This window comes from Diplotaxodon limnothrissa, linkage group LG1 (assembly GCF_057381915.1).
Source record: "Diplotaxodon limnothrissa isolate DT_005_m linkage group LG1, D_limnothrissa_male_GT1.1, whole genome shotgun sequence".
Classification (NCBI taxonomy): Eukaryota; Metazoa; Chordata; class Actinopteri; order Cichliformes; family Cichlidae; genus Diplotaxodon; species Diplotaxodon limnothrissa.
In genome coordinates, this window is record NC_140596.1 from 22,355,880 (window position 1) to 22,369,667 (window position 13,788).

Sequence of the window (13,788 nt, forward strand, 5' to 3'; positions counted from 1 at the left end):
CTATTCAACCTATTATTCAGTTGAAATACCTTCCAAGCGTAGAAGACGGCATGGGCATAAAAAACATCCACTCCTAACTGTACATTATACCAATTAGGACTGTGACAAAATCAAGGCAAGAGGAGGGAATAATATAGAAGTAATAAAACACTCAACCTTTAACATTTAAAATAGCTACTATCTAACTATTCATGATGTGTTGTGCTTGAATCAAAGTCATATCGAAAGTTTTCAGACCTGCAGACTCTTTCTTTTTGTTACTTCAATGGCTGCTGGCCTTGTTTACATCAGTGAAAGATCAGTCTTATACTTTCTTTAAGAAAACATGGTGATTGATGCCGTCATATTTCTTCTTTAAAAAAAAATAACTTTCTTGTATTTAAGTTTTTTTATCCTTAAGAGGTTACATAACTCAATGTTTTGTCTCTGACATTTTATTTAAGTTTGTGTGACACATAGTTTATTTATTTTATATATTAGTTATGTATGTTTGTGAAGTGTTTCTATATGCTTTTTTTTTTAGCTGTACATCATAAAATTCACTAAAATCCTGTTGCTGACACACTGTAATGTGCTACAGATGACAAGAACCTGAGAAATCCTATGGCTCTGTGTGTGTGTGTGTGCGTGTGTGTGTTGTGCTAAGGTGTTGAGGGTCTCAGTGGCAAACTGCAGAGCTACTTCAGAAGCCCTCTGGGTCTCTTTACCGCAGGCCCGTCTGTCACAGACAACCACCTGCCTCCTGTGTCTATAGCCCACAAGTGCCTATGCTCTTCCTCATTCTGCTCATATCAAAGCGGCGCTCCACTTAAAATGCGCAGCATCTGGGGGTCTTGCCGCAGATGTAGCTTACACAAAACAAGAGAAACAACACACGCACTGAGCACACAATTTTTTTTTTGCAGTAACGTAAATCCAAAGCACACCAAAGAAAGCAGATAAAGCTACATTCCTCTCCATCTGCTATTAAGTAATTTTATGTGCCGTTCACATTGCTCAGAGAAGAGTTAGAGATCCCCTCTTTAACCTAATAATAGTTCATGGTTTAATGTTTGGCACAGTTGCCTGTCTGAAAGGCTCCAGAATCCCTGAGGATTCAGAGCATTACAGAACCACGGGGCTGGAGCTGGTGATAGAATATCAACTAAGCTTCTTTATACAAGCCAGGAACAATGAGTGGCTGCTCCACTTGGATCGTGAATACCCCCGGGAGGACAGTAAGACATAAGTGCATACTAATAGGTTTGAAATTGTCCTGTATTACTATGCTTTATTTAAACAGAGCTTCGTCTTCTACGCCCCACAGTAGCTCACACTGTTTTTCATTCACTCCATAAGTATCACAGAGTCACTACAGAATAATAAAAAAGGTTTAGAGATCGACCAGTTCGGTATAACTTTAGCAGACTACATTGGTATTTGTCCTGCTAAATGGCTTGCTGTCATATTTTACTTTTTTTTTTAAATTTTGTACTTGAAATCTTTGTTATTGCTGTCATTATGCTTTTTATACTGTGTGATGCTCTGTGTGAAACATTTGCTGTCCCCAGTGGCAGGTGAAAAACCAGCTCAAATCTGTGCGAATTTAAAACTCTTTTCATCTGCACAAAGATGCTTTGTGAAAATGTATGAGACTTTTGAAATGTTTGGCATTATTGGTTAACCAGCATGGGCTCTATTAGAGGTTTGTTTTGCAACTGCGTATGAATGTCTCACCATGCGCTGCTGGGCTGACACCAGGCTGTCCCAATCGCTTTCTGATGGTACGCTGCTGAGCGGCTGCATTTCATCAGGGGCTTTTCCGTGAAGCAGACTGTGCAGCGGCAGCTGTGGTGTGCCATGGGCCTCTGCGCTCTCCTCTTTCTCCCAAGACAAATGCTCCTGACTCATGGCATCATCCCCATCAACCACAGAGGCAAAAGGAGACGTGGCTTGCTTGGAAGACATGACTCTGCTGTGGAGCAAAGAAACAAAATAGTTGGAAAAAAAAAGATTATGACTTATAGTTGTTGAAGAATTTCATGAATGAATATCAAGTTTGGAGGGGGGGGTTCGTAGCTGCCACTGGGATTACAGGTAGTGCACCTGAGGGGATGATGGTGCATGAGATGAATGATTAACCTGGCTGTCACCTGTTGCTGTTCTGGGCTGCTGAGTTGGGGGCAGGCCATGGGGTCCCTAATCCTTTGTTTAATGCAGATGGATGACTTGATCTGTGGCTGGAATCATCCCTATTTGAGTTCTGGTCCAAACCCCACAACAGTTACTCAGCCAGCAGGTCAACCAGAGAGGGACTAAATCCAGATAAAAAGTGAAAAACCTAACAAATGAGTTAACTCCTGGTATGAGATTGCTTTCCCCCCTCTTTTTTCTTTGTCTTTTATTCATACGCTACCTAAATGATGTTCTCTATTTTTCAAACATATTTGGTTTTGTCCTCCAAACATCGTAATAATTTAGTAATTTCCCTCATTTGGTTTTCTTTCATTCTGAACCAGTCAGATACGAACAAAAGCCATCCTTGTCTCCTTTTGTTTCCGTGCATCAAATGAGGAAATTATTAACATTTATTGACAGCGTTCCCCCAGGCCATCAAATCCTACTTAAGCGGCTTAAAAACCAAAGCTCGCAGGAGGACTAAATTCACAAATCTGTCACATGCTTTCATGAATATTACAGTGAAGAGTGTACTTGACATATCAGGTGCAAAGGAAACTCATGTTAATTCTAATTTCTCTTTTTTTTTCTTTTTTTAAACAGCCCAACTCTTTTCGGTGTAAAATTTATACAACCAATTCCGCGTTTTCTCACAATTAATGAGCCTGCACTCATGCTGTGCGCTACAAAGAATGAAATTAAACACTGCCAGAAAATCTAATTATGTGTTTGGTTTTAAATTAAAAAGAGGATAATAGGGCCTTCCTACTGATCTAAAGTGGAGAGAAGAAGCTGGAGCATATTTAGCTGCTAATCTACCTTTCCCATAGCTGTTGTTCTGTTTATTCTTCTCAACTCTGGGATATCGATCATTAAAACCAAGCTGTAAATGCTCACAGTCATGGCGTGTGAGTTGGTCTGCGTTTGCATGGGAGAAGGAAGAATTTAAAAAAAAAAAATTTAAATGGGGGTGGGAAGTTACAGCTATGTGTTTGTATGCGACAAAATGCTCAAGATACTTCTTGCATTGCATTTCATCACTGATCAACATCTGCCCTGTTCTCCTGCTCTATCCACAGGGGTCAGTGTGACAGCACTTTAGTTTCACCCTCAGCTTGACATGTGGGGGTGGGAGCTCTCAAGGTTGAGGCAGGCTGTGGTGCGATGGTGTCCTTGCACTTTCTGCTGAGAGCCGGGGACCAAGAGATAGGCAAAGGTATTTTCATATTAAAAAAAGGATTTTGCTAACAAGGTCTTGACTGTAATGGTTCCTGGTCCTTCTCAAGGAAGCGTGTCAAATAAAATGTATTGTCCATGTAAACACACACACACACACACACACACACACACACACACACACACACAGCTGAATACTATAGACTGGATCCAAACATGCTGTACAAGTTTTAGAAAGCAAAATTTTAAGATTGTGAAAAGTTCAGAATAGAAGACAATACGAAATGAACCAATAACATAAAAATAGATATGGCGCAATAGTTAAAGAAATTAAAGAGTGTGTCGCAAAGTTTTCTTTTTACCTTTAAAAAACAAACCCTAAACACCAACTTCAGAAGATCTGAGAGGTGCGGCGGGAATTTATGCCAAAGAAAATCAGACAATTCTCTACTTACTATTTAAAAATTTGCAGTGACAGAGTTGTTACCATCCTCTTTGCTGCTTATTTACTCACTCACTCACTCTCTTGCACACAGTCACAGTCAACCTGGGCAGTGAATTGAGGCCTAAACAATAGTAGCCTAAGTTGATCTCTTGTGTCTCAGCAGCTGTACAAACAAACCCACCAAGACAGGTAGACAGTAATGCAGGAGTGTGGTCCCGTGCCTGACTGCTTGTGTGCTTCTTTTTCTGTCTCTTCTTCTGACTTTTTAGCCGCTGTGCCTCGAAATGCTGCTGGCTGTGTCTTTTAGTGCGACTCAGCTCTTCATTTTAATCAGTTATTAAATTGTTTCCTTCAATTATATCAAAGAGAAAATGAGCTTAAAATTGCGCACTGTTCACTGTCAATCAGAAGTCAGAGCAAAGTTCAGCGCATGCATGTAATGGTAAGTGGAGGGAGTAGAAGTTGGGCTATTGGAAATGAAGTGTGTGTGTGCGCATATCTGTGTGTGTGTGTGGGGCGGGAGTAGGCTGAACGCATATTCTGACATATTTTTTATTCATGCACACAAAAAGCTCGAGCCTGAAGCGCAACAAGCACCTCGTCCTCAATGGAGTGTGAGAGTGAAACAAAGCACTGCTTTTGTATTACACAGTAAATCAAGTAGTATTATTTTACCACTAAAATATTCAGTCTCTCAGGCACTTTTACTTTGGTCTCCAGCCATCAGTCAAACTGCTGAGGCGTGAGTGAGAGAAGGCGATAGAGAGAGAGAGAGAAACGAAGAAGAGGGAGCAATGGAGACTCCATCCTCCTGTAACATGTGTCTACAGCAATCTTGTTAAAGAATGCAACAGATCTGCAGCTCCATAACAGTATTTGTCAGCAGGATTTAATAATTTATTAGCAGTGCTGGGAGGGCTGCGCTCAGGCAGCTAAAGAGTGCAGAGAAACCCTTCTGCCCCACCCCCAACCCCTGACAAGCCCCATACAATACTACCTCATATTATTAAAAGGGAAAGGGAGAAGTGTGGCAATAATTCTCTGAAAATATCTGAGGGCAACCATACAGTATTTTATTCCTCATATTTGGAGAGGCGATCACAGAGGGCTGTGATCTAAAGGCGTGCACGTGCAATAGATCAGCGCAGAAACAACAAAGACATCTGATGAGGTGTAGAAGAGGGAGCAGAATTTAGCTGAATGAGGGTACCACCAAAGCATGTGGAATCTGATTATATTTTCAGTTCAAATAAGACTGTATGCATCCTTTGCCTCTTGTGCGTGAGCAAAACAGCCCTGTTTCACTTTATTATGACCAAAATGTGCTTTTACAAAACAATAAAAATGAGGTGAACTTGAAAAGCCTAACCCTAACCCGGCTGCGGGATAATCCAAATCATAACAACAAGTGTAAGATACGCAGCCATCTTTCTTAAAGACAAAAGCCCCAGTCACTTTGACGACTTAAGACAGAGATGAAGGAGGGTCAGATAGAAAAGATACCCAGTCTATATATAGCTGACAATATTGCGCACATTTGAAGGGTTAGGTCTTAAGTTCTCCGGCCACTGGCTCATATGACCTGGAATGCTTTGAGTCATGAATTGTTCCCCAAGATAATGTTTCATCATCGTGCAAAACAACCTCTGTATAATTGGTAAGTATTAGAGGAGTGATGTGCATTGCTCATCTTGGTGGTCTTGTGACTGGCGAGCCATGTGTCCTCAGATATCCCATTTCCTCTTTCATCATAAAAGGGTCTGACTGACTTTCGCCCTCTGTCTCTACTCTGTCACACTGTTTACCTTTTATAGACAATGGCCTAAGTAACTCCACGCCGTCACCCCCGATCACCCCACCCGGACACTCGTCTGTCTCACTGCTGATGTCTTGCACCCTCAAGTTTTGATCATGAGTCCCAGAGATGAGGAGGAGATTAGACTCTTCTTACGTGTGTTTTCAGTGGAACGAGGAGAGAAAAACTAAGAAATGATTAAAAAAGCGAAGGATATCTTAAACGGGATGGAACAGCAAACAATTACAGATAAAGAAGTTCCTTTGTGGTCTATCAGTGTGTACATTTGCCCAACATGTGCTCATTCAAATAGTTTTCTCACTTTCTAATATTCCAATAATGCAATTAACAAAAGGCCTATGACTATTTCCCTCTAGCACACTGTTAGTATATTGCGCTCTATTAACTGTGCACTACACATTATGTACAGCTAATAATAAATCAAAACATAGGGATACAATATCTTAAATGAAGTTGGGTAGATAGTAGATAATAGTGTGGAAGCTTAGTGTGTGTGAACGTGTGCGTGGGAGCCGCGGAGGGCCACAGTGAGAGAGAGAGAAAATCATCTGTGTATTTCCCTTCAGGGGTTCCTCCTGTTCTAACAGGTGTCATGGTAGGGTTCCTCTGGGTTCTTCACCTGCCATAATGAGATATTACTACCTGACAGCTCCCAGCTGGAGGAGCATTGACACGGATTCCACCGTTTAGCACAATTAAATTATCACCCTCCATTGTGATTGTGCCATGCTGTGCAGCAGCCAGGTTCCTGGATACATAATCAACTCATAATACGGGCTGTATACCGTGCACAGTGCGCTTGCTTTTCACACACTTGCCTTGCATATCGACATGCGGGCAAACCCCTGCATACACAGAATGTGCGTACACACGTTATTGTGCAATTCCTGTGGATTTTTTATTTATTAATTTTTTTAAAAAGTCAATCCCTAAAAGACAGCTGCTTTTTACAAGTCAGTTTGAATCAATGACACATCTTTGTCTTACATCTCAGGCATCTGAGCAATTACAGGTAAGAGTGTTAAAATATAGCAAAGCAAATGGTTGGGAAAATAGAGATTTTTCCCGACTAGGTAACCTACTGTACAGAGACTGGAGACTTGTCTAAATGAATTGTTTAAATTGTTCCTCCATTATTGTTGACCTTCCCCTGCAAAAAGTCAACTCAATTACGGCGCCACTTCATCCTCACTTCACTTTCTCTCCTAATGCCTTCTCTATTAGAAACTGCCACAGTTACCGCAGCTAAAAATCCACGCTCAAATGATAGCCACCCAGAGCAAATTAAGCAAGCCACCTGAAGTGCGCACTTTACATATTGAGCAGAGCATTGATAATTACTTTGCAGGGTAAATTATTTGCAATAATATGCCGCAAGAGGAACTGTCTTGTATCTCACTTTAAACACTTGTGCAGCTGCTATGACGGCGTGGTTGGTGTCCTTGTCCCCCACGCTAGGCAAAGGCAGATGCAGGTGTAAGAGTGCTCAAGTGTCCCTGTCTGTCTACTCAGGAAGGGTCGATGAGCACTCACGCACTGAATCCCTCCTTTACCACCTCCTTCTTCTCTTCCTCTTTTGGTCCTCTGTGCCATTGGCCCTTTTCCTGATCCCAGGACACAATCTCAGAGCTGGATGGCATAACAGCCTCTCAGTTCCCCAGGATACACACAAGTTCACTCATGCGTATGCCCTCACAATTGAAGGATGGCCATCCAAAAAAAAAAAAAAATCACCACTGGCCTTTTCTCTGGACTCACACCATAGCAAAATATATCCACTAGAGGAGCAGTGCAGAGAATAATATGAATCAACTGTTTAGGGAAATACACACTCCAGAAGATGCTCTTTATTTATTTTATTTTTTTACTAATCACATTTCTTGTTTTTCTGGACCTACTTTGATGGATTTTTCCAAAGAGCCTTCTGGTGCTGCTGCTACACTTAGCAAACTTCACAACAACTCAAGGAACACGGCCTTATTTGCTGAGCAACAGTGAAGCTTTGTGGCTTGCCTAATAGTTCGCAGTAAGTTATGAGCCCTTTGTGAACAGGAGAAGGAAAACAGAGATTGGAATTTGGCAGGAACATAATAATACAGAATTCTTCTGTTCATAGAACCTGATTTTTTTTTTTAAATGGAAAACAATTGAGCATTGTTTAAGGAAAGAAAAGCAATAGTGACAGATGAAATATAGAGTGGGCCTCTTTTTGTAAGACATTAAACAAAGCACTATTCAGCCCATGTCCATTTTGTTATTTATAAAGATAACTTCTTCTGTGCACTAGAGAATGCACTTCAACAAAACCAGTGTAACATCTCTCATAGCTGCCAAAATAGTGAGTGGAAGAGCTTGTGCAGTGTGCCAAACAGAAGTAAAGGGATGTATCCCAACTCGCCAAAGAGAAGAAAAATAAGTCTAAAGGGAGCCTGGAAATCTCAAAAGGGAGGAGAAGTTTGAAAGAACAAAGGAAGTCTTGAGCAAAAGCATCCATACCACAATGTGGACATCAGCTAATAATGGAGCAATTTTACGTGGAGCGGGAAAACCAATAAAAAATTGGTGACTGTGGCTGATTGATGAAACTAGAGGGGAAGCGGTGCTGCACAGCAGGAAACAGGTCTCGCCATCACGAGGACATCACTGGCAAGTGAAGTGCCAAAGTGAAACAGCAGCAGGTTTGCTACAACTGCTGTTGGTTGGCATATGGATTGTCAACACACAGTACCCCACATTCTCAGTTTCTATTCTTGTTCCTTTAACTTCCCTAATATATACCTGTACATTACAAGTCCTGATCGAAAAATGAGCTAGTTTTTTGTTTTCTACAGAAAGAAAAATAATCTTGCTTTTAACTGGATTTGTGATCCTCGGTGGGATAAGTAAGGAAATTACCTTTAACACTGTAGGAATTAAGCCGTCCTATTCATATTCAAGGGGATGGGAGGAAAACAGCTTATTATCTGCAGTTAGACCTACTTGTACTTCTTTGGCTTTTTTCTTTCTTTCCCTCAATTCTTTTTCTCTTTCTGAATAAATTAATGGCTTTCATTGAGAACTGTTGCTCAAGGGAAAGGGGCTTCTCTTCCTTCTTTGTCTTTGGGACCTTGTGTGTGTGTGTGTGTGTGTGTGTGTGTGTGTGTGTGTGTGTGTGTGTGTGTGTGTGTGTGTGTGTGTGTGTGTGTGTGTGTGTTTAAAGGACTGTTAGAAAAACGGCTGGGGTAGAACCAGGGAGGACAGAGACTAGCCATGTTTCATGTGACATGTCAATTGGAAAATCAAAACAGGGGTAGTTCATTTGCTCCACCCAGATGAGGCCATCTAGCTGAGCCATGATGAATAGGGGTCAGGCAAGCCACACCTCAAAGATTTATGATTAAGGCTTATTATGTTGGGAAACTGACATTGATTGCTGATTTAAACCTCTGAAACCAATTAATTTGCCAGTGCTGAATAGAAAGCATGGTCAACAGTGTGTGTCATTCTGACAGGTTGGATGTGAAGAAAAAGTGAAGGGCTAAATGAATGGCTGGCACCCAGCTCTGTTTGGAGGTGGTTAAAAGTTACCACACGTGATTGACAGCTAATACAGAAAAAAAGGAGAGAGGATGGAGGAAAAAATGAGATCTGAAGAGCAAAAGCAGAAACCTCAGCCACTGATCTGAGTAATTGCCCAAAAATTTGGTTCACAGAAGACATGTACAAGCTGCTGTTTTAGCAATGCTAAAATGGTTTCATTCATGGGGCGGCACAGAGAAAACCTGAGTAAATGAATGTGAAACACAGCCGTAATAAAATCAGAGAGCTGACAGACATGGTTGAACAGGAAAATGTGCTGTATTTCCACTCCATGGAAATACAGCACATTTTGCTGTAGTGAATTAGATGCCGACTGAAACACAAAATGTTTAAACGGGCCTGCTGCTAACCATGTGTCTGACCACTCGCATTGTGCTTCAGCTCTTCTTTGCATTTGTCCAGAGCGATGCAAAAACGATGCGGGAGCCACGAGCACTACACCTACCACAGTCTATTACCCATGTGATTTTTTTGCTGTGTTCACAGCAAAATGCCACATTACACTTGGTTGTATGTTGTTTCTCTCTGCGGTTGTAAAGGGGGGTAGCTTGTGTTTACTAATACTCTTTCCTCTGCATTAGCTTCTCCTTAATTCTTTTGCTGGCTTGCTCAGAAGACACATGCATCATGACAGAGTTCCAAAATGAAATCATTAACTAAATTGCTTTCTTAAAAAGCCACAAGTGTGCAGCAGGATTTGTGTGTGTGTGTGTTTGTTTGGCTGTGGGCCATGGGCCTCTGGTTCCCAGGCAGCCTGTGCCCCGGCTCTGTTGTGGTTCCCTGCCACCACACTCATTATACTCAGCCTCAGCACAGCACGGTGCAGGGCTGCAGCTTGCCTCGCCTCACTCAGTGGGCTAGTAGGAAATAATCTAGTAATCTCAAACTACTCCTCCATTTCAACTGGGCCCCCATTCACACAAAGAGGCCCTTTGTCCAAAATCATTTATGATCACCCTCTGGATCTCAGTCAGGAAATCAGTCAAAACTACATAAAACAAATATGGGTTCGTGTATTATGTTAAGCCTTTTCTCTAAAGCTGATCCAGTTTTAGTGTGCTGCTGTATCAAACCAAACTTCCTACTGTGACTTCACAAACTTAAATAACAGGAGGGGGGAAATACCCATGTCATTGTCAGATAGGCATGAACAAAGTCTCAAGTACAATACACGATAAATATGTATAATTTGCACACAGAAACACACAAAGTGCAAACACAGAAAATATGTTGCAAACTTTCGGGAAATGTTATCAATCTGTCTGAGATAAATTTCAATAAACAAAGCAAACAGGAGGCAAATAAAGAGTGAAGGACAGACAAATATTTGATAAGAGGATAAGGACGTAGCTCAGCTGCTCGGCGGGGACGCGGAGGACCCCATCCACACACACACACATGCATACACACAGCCCTGACTGACTGCCTGCTTTCTGCTGAGCTAAAGGTAGCAGATGTGTCTTTCACAGCCTGTAGAGTGTGTAACCAGTCTGCAAACAATAGCTGGAACCTGACAAAGGTCGTTGCACTTGCAACACACTCTTTGCAGTAAAGTGCAGTCAAATCTTGGCCACTTCTGTAAACCATTCTCCCCTTTTCATTTTACAGACAACTAAGGCATTTCACACTGAACACAAGCATTGTCCAAAAGTTCTGTTTCTGCTGTTAGTGTCTCAGCCAATTAGTCACCTACTGATATCCTATTTGAATGCCTATGTAATCCCCTTTAAGATAGTTAAGCCACCTTTTTTGACCACTTCTTAATATACCAGTTGGTGTAAACATGTTCAATCCTATTAACCTAAAAATATAACATGGGGCTAGGTAAAGTACCACAGCGCCATGTACTAAAACCCTGCTCTTACTCTTAATTACCACAGACATCCATAGCAGTGAAGATCCATGCTTGCCACCACGAACTCGGGGCACGGGAAGATTTTTCAGCATGGCAGATAGGTGATGTTTTTGTTTTAGTTCTCTTTAAAGATAATTTAAAGATTCCCAGTTAAATAGCTGTGAACATATTTAAAAGGAAAATTACAAACACGCACTTCTTTGGAGTAAACCAAATATAGTGAGTAAAATGTGCCTCTTCACTCCTCTTTACCAACAAGTGGTGTCAGGTGCATGTAGCCAAGGTGAACTGGCATTAAAGGAAACAAGTGTGCAATCTCATTTTTTTTAAAAAGGGGGGGGGGGGATCTTTTGCATAAAGAACATGATAATGTGAAAAATTATGAACATTTTAAGGTTGGGGTTTTTTTGGGGACAATTAGCGACACAACTTTTGGTCAGTCTAGATACATAAATGTGACTAAATGTGACCAAATTTGACTAACACATCTTATTTACTTATTTTTAACACCGTGTTAATAAAAATGTGTCACTGGGCATACTGCATGATGGGTTGTGCTTCTCCTTTTTCTGTTAGCATGTAATGGAGATTGTGTTGTGCAGCTAGTGTACACTCTTTAAACTCTCGCTCTGTGGTGTCAGCAGGGCAATCACCCGTCATCAGGCATATGAGGCATATCTGCTATAAATGGAAGCCACATCACTATAGCCCTAAGCTAAAAATACAGGCCCTGGTTTCTCCCCCTTCCCTGTATTCTCAATTGTGTGTAAAGCTTAAGCTAAAGACTGGCTTTATGTGGAAAAAATGAGGGCTTTTTTGGACCTGTTGAGGAGTTGCAAATCTACTGGATTTTGACAGCAAAATGCATAATGCAAAAAAAAAAAAAAAAAAAAGAAAGAAAGAAAAGAAAAGGAAAGGAAAAAAATAGCACAAGACCCTTTTCTTTTCACTTACAAGCCAGGGTTTAGGAGAGCTCTCTAAAAGCTATCAAAAGTTTAAACATTTCCCACATTCCCTGTCTGTGGGTGTGCCTGTAAAGTGCTTCGCTCCACTCTCTTGAAAACCTCTAAGGGATTGCATCACTGGACGGCATGCTACACCATGGTAGCAACATACTGTAACATGGGGGAAATACCTCATTTTGGTTGATTCATAAACACCTTGTGCACTGGTGCAATGGTGGAGCCGGCTGCTCCCAGAGCCCGTTTTAGCGGGCATACAGATTGCAGCGTGTCTCTGTTCTGTTAATCGAGTCTCAGCCTTTGTGGGGTCTGTTGTCTCTGACTAATAGCGTACATTGGCCCTCTCTCATTATCAGAGTGGGTCTTTATCAGAGACCCTTGTTTGATACAGTTAGAGTTGATGCATTATGAACTGCACACCAAGAGTCAGCAGTGATCTGCATATTCAATAACTTCCGTAATTATATGCGCAATTCATCAGATGGGATGTGATTGCAGGGGAAGTGGAATAGAGTGGAATAGAGAGGAGCAGAGAGGTCTGATTCCTGGAGGACTAAAGTCTAATCACAAAACTAACATGATAATTGAAATCTAAATTGAAAGGTTTAGCTCTCAGGGAGAGTATGTCAGACATGGAGTGTAGAGGCGCTAGTAAGAGTGAAACAGAGGGAGAATAAGAGTGGCAGGAAAAATGAGAATTAAACCATCCATATAGATATTTACAATCCTTGTCTGGGTCAATATCAAAAAAGTAATGCCTTACATATTACTTGTTCTTGATTTTGCATTACTGTATTTATTTTCTGTCTGACTTGTGTGTTGCTTATTACTTTGGCATTGCTTGGAAGTATCCTTTCCTTTCTAGAAAATTAGACTTTGTGAGCCTATAAACAATTTTCTTTTTGGGTGCGTCTAATCAGAGAAAGGATTTCGGCGTGGCATTGTAATGAAACAAAGATGTCTTCCATTTCACCTCAAACACGGCGCCGTCTCCACCTTCACCTCTCGTATTTCACTTGTTGTGAGGAAACGAGACAGTGCAGGAAAGTCCTCTGTCTCGTTCTCCCCTCCTCCCCCTTTCTCAGCTGTCTGTTCCAACCACAGGATTCATATTCATCCCTCAATAACATTTAATTAGTAATGCCAAATTCATTAACCTATACTGCTGTTACACTGGCCTCAGCCATAAATTAGCTTAATGTGAGCAGACGTATTGCAGCTGTAATAAGGGACATAAAACTCAAAGAGAAACGCGTAGTGTTCCTCCATAGTCATGGATCATTATAACTCAGCAGTGTTTGAGAGCAGGAGTTTTCCTTTTCACTGTAGCAGCTCTTTAGTAGCTCTTAGCTATGAGGCCTTTTTCCTCGTAATGCACAAGAAATATGTGTTAGCTCGAAATTAAAAGAATATAATAAAAAATTTGTACTCACAGCAAAGCAATCATTTTAATCACCATCCAGTCACTTTCAAGTCTTTAATTAAATCATTGACATTATAGTATTAAAAGTATATTTTCTTTTTTTTTTCTTAAGGTGTTTCATGTCATCGTTTTGCATGCAAAAGCTGTTTCTTGGTGTGAGAAAGCAAAAAGAGAAAAAAAAAGTTCAGTCTACATGTTTACATTTTTGGTTGTGTGTCATATCACGGAAAATCAAATTTTCCTTTACTAGCCCCAAAATGGCCAAACATGAGTCGTTGTTTCAATCCTCCAACAAAGTTCGCTGGTCATTTACCTTTTTTAGAAAAAAATTATACATATATATATATATATATATATATATATATATATATATAT

At 40.9% G+C, this 13,788-nt stretch overlaps 1 protein-coding gene across 5 annotated transcripts in view; it reads right to left on the reverse strand.

Moving 5' to 3' along the window:
- sox6 (SRY-box transcription factor 6) overlaps positions 1–13,788 on the reverse strand; it is a 133,179-nt gene that overhangs the window by 84,083 nt on the left and 35,308 nt on the right. For all 5 annotated transcript variants that reach the window (XM_085342992.1, XM_085343063.1, XM_085343216.1 and 2 more), the window contains one exon: positions 1,717–1,954. In XM_085342992.1, coding sequence (XP_085199118.1) covers positions 1,717–1,954 — 238 coding nt within the window. The remainder of the gene's footprint in view (positions 1–1,716; positions 1,955–13,788) is intronic.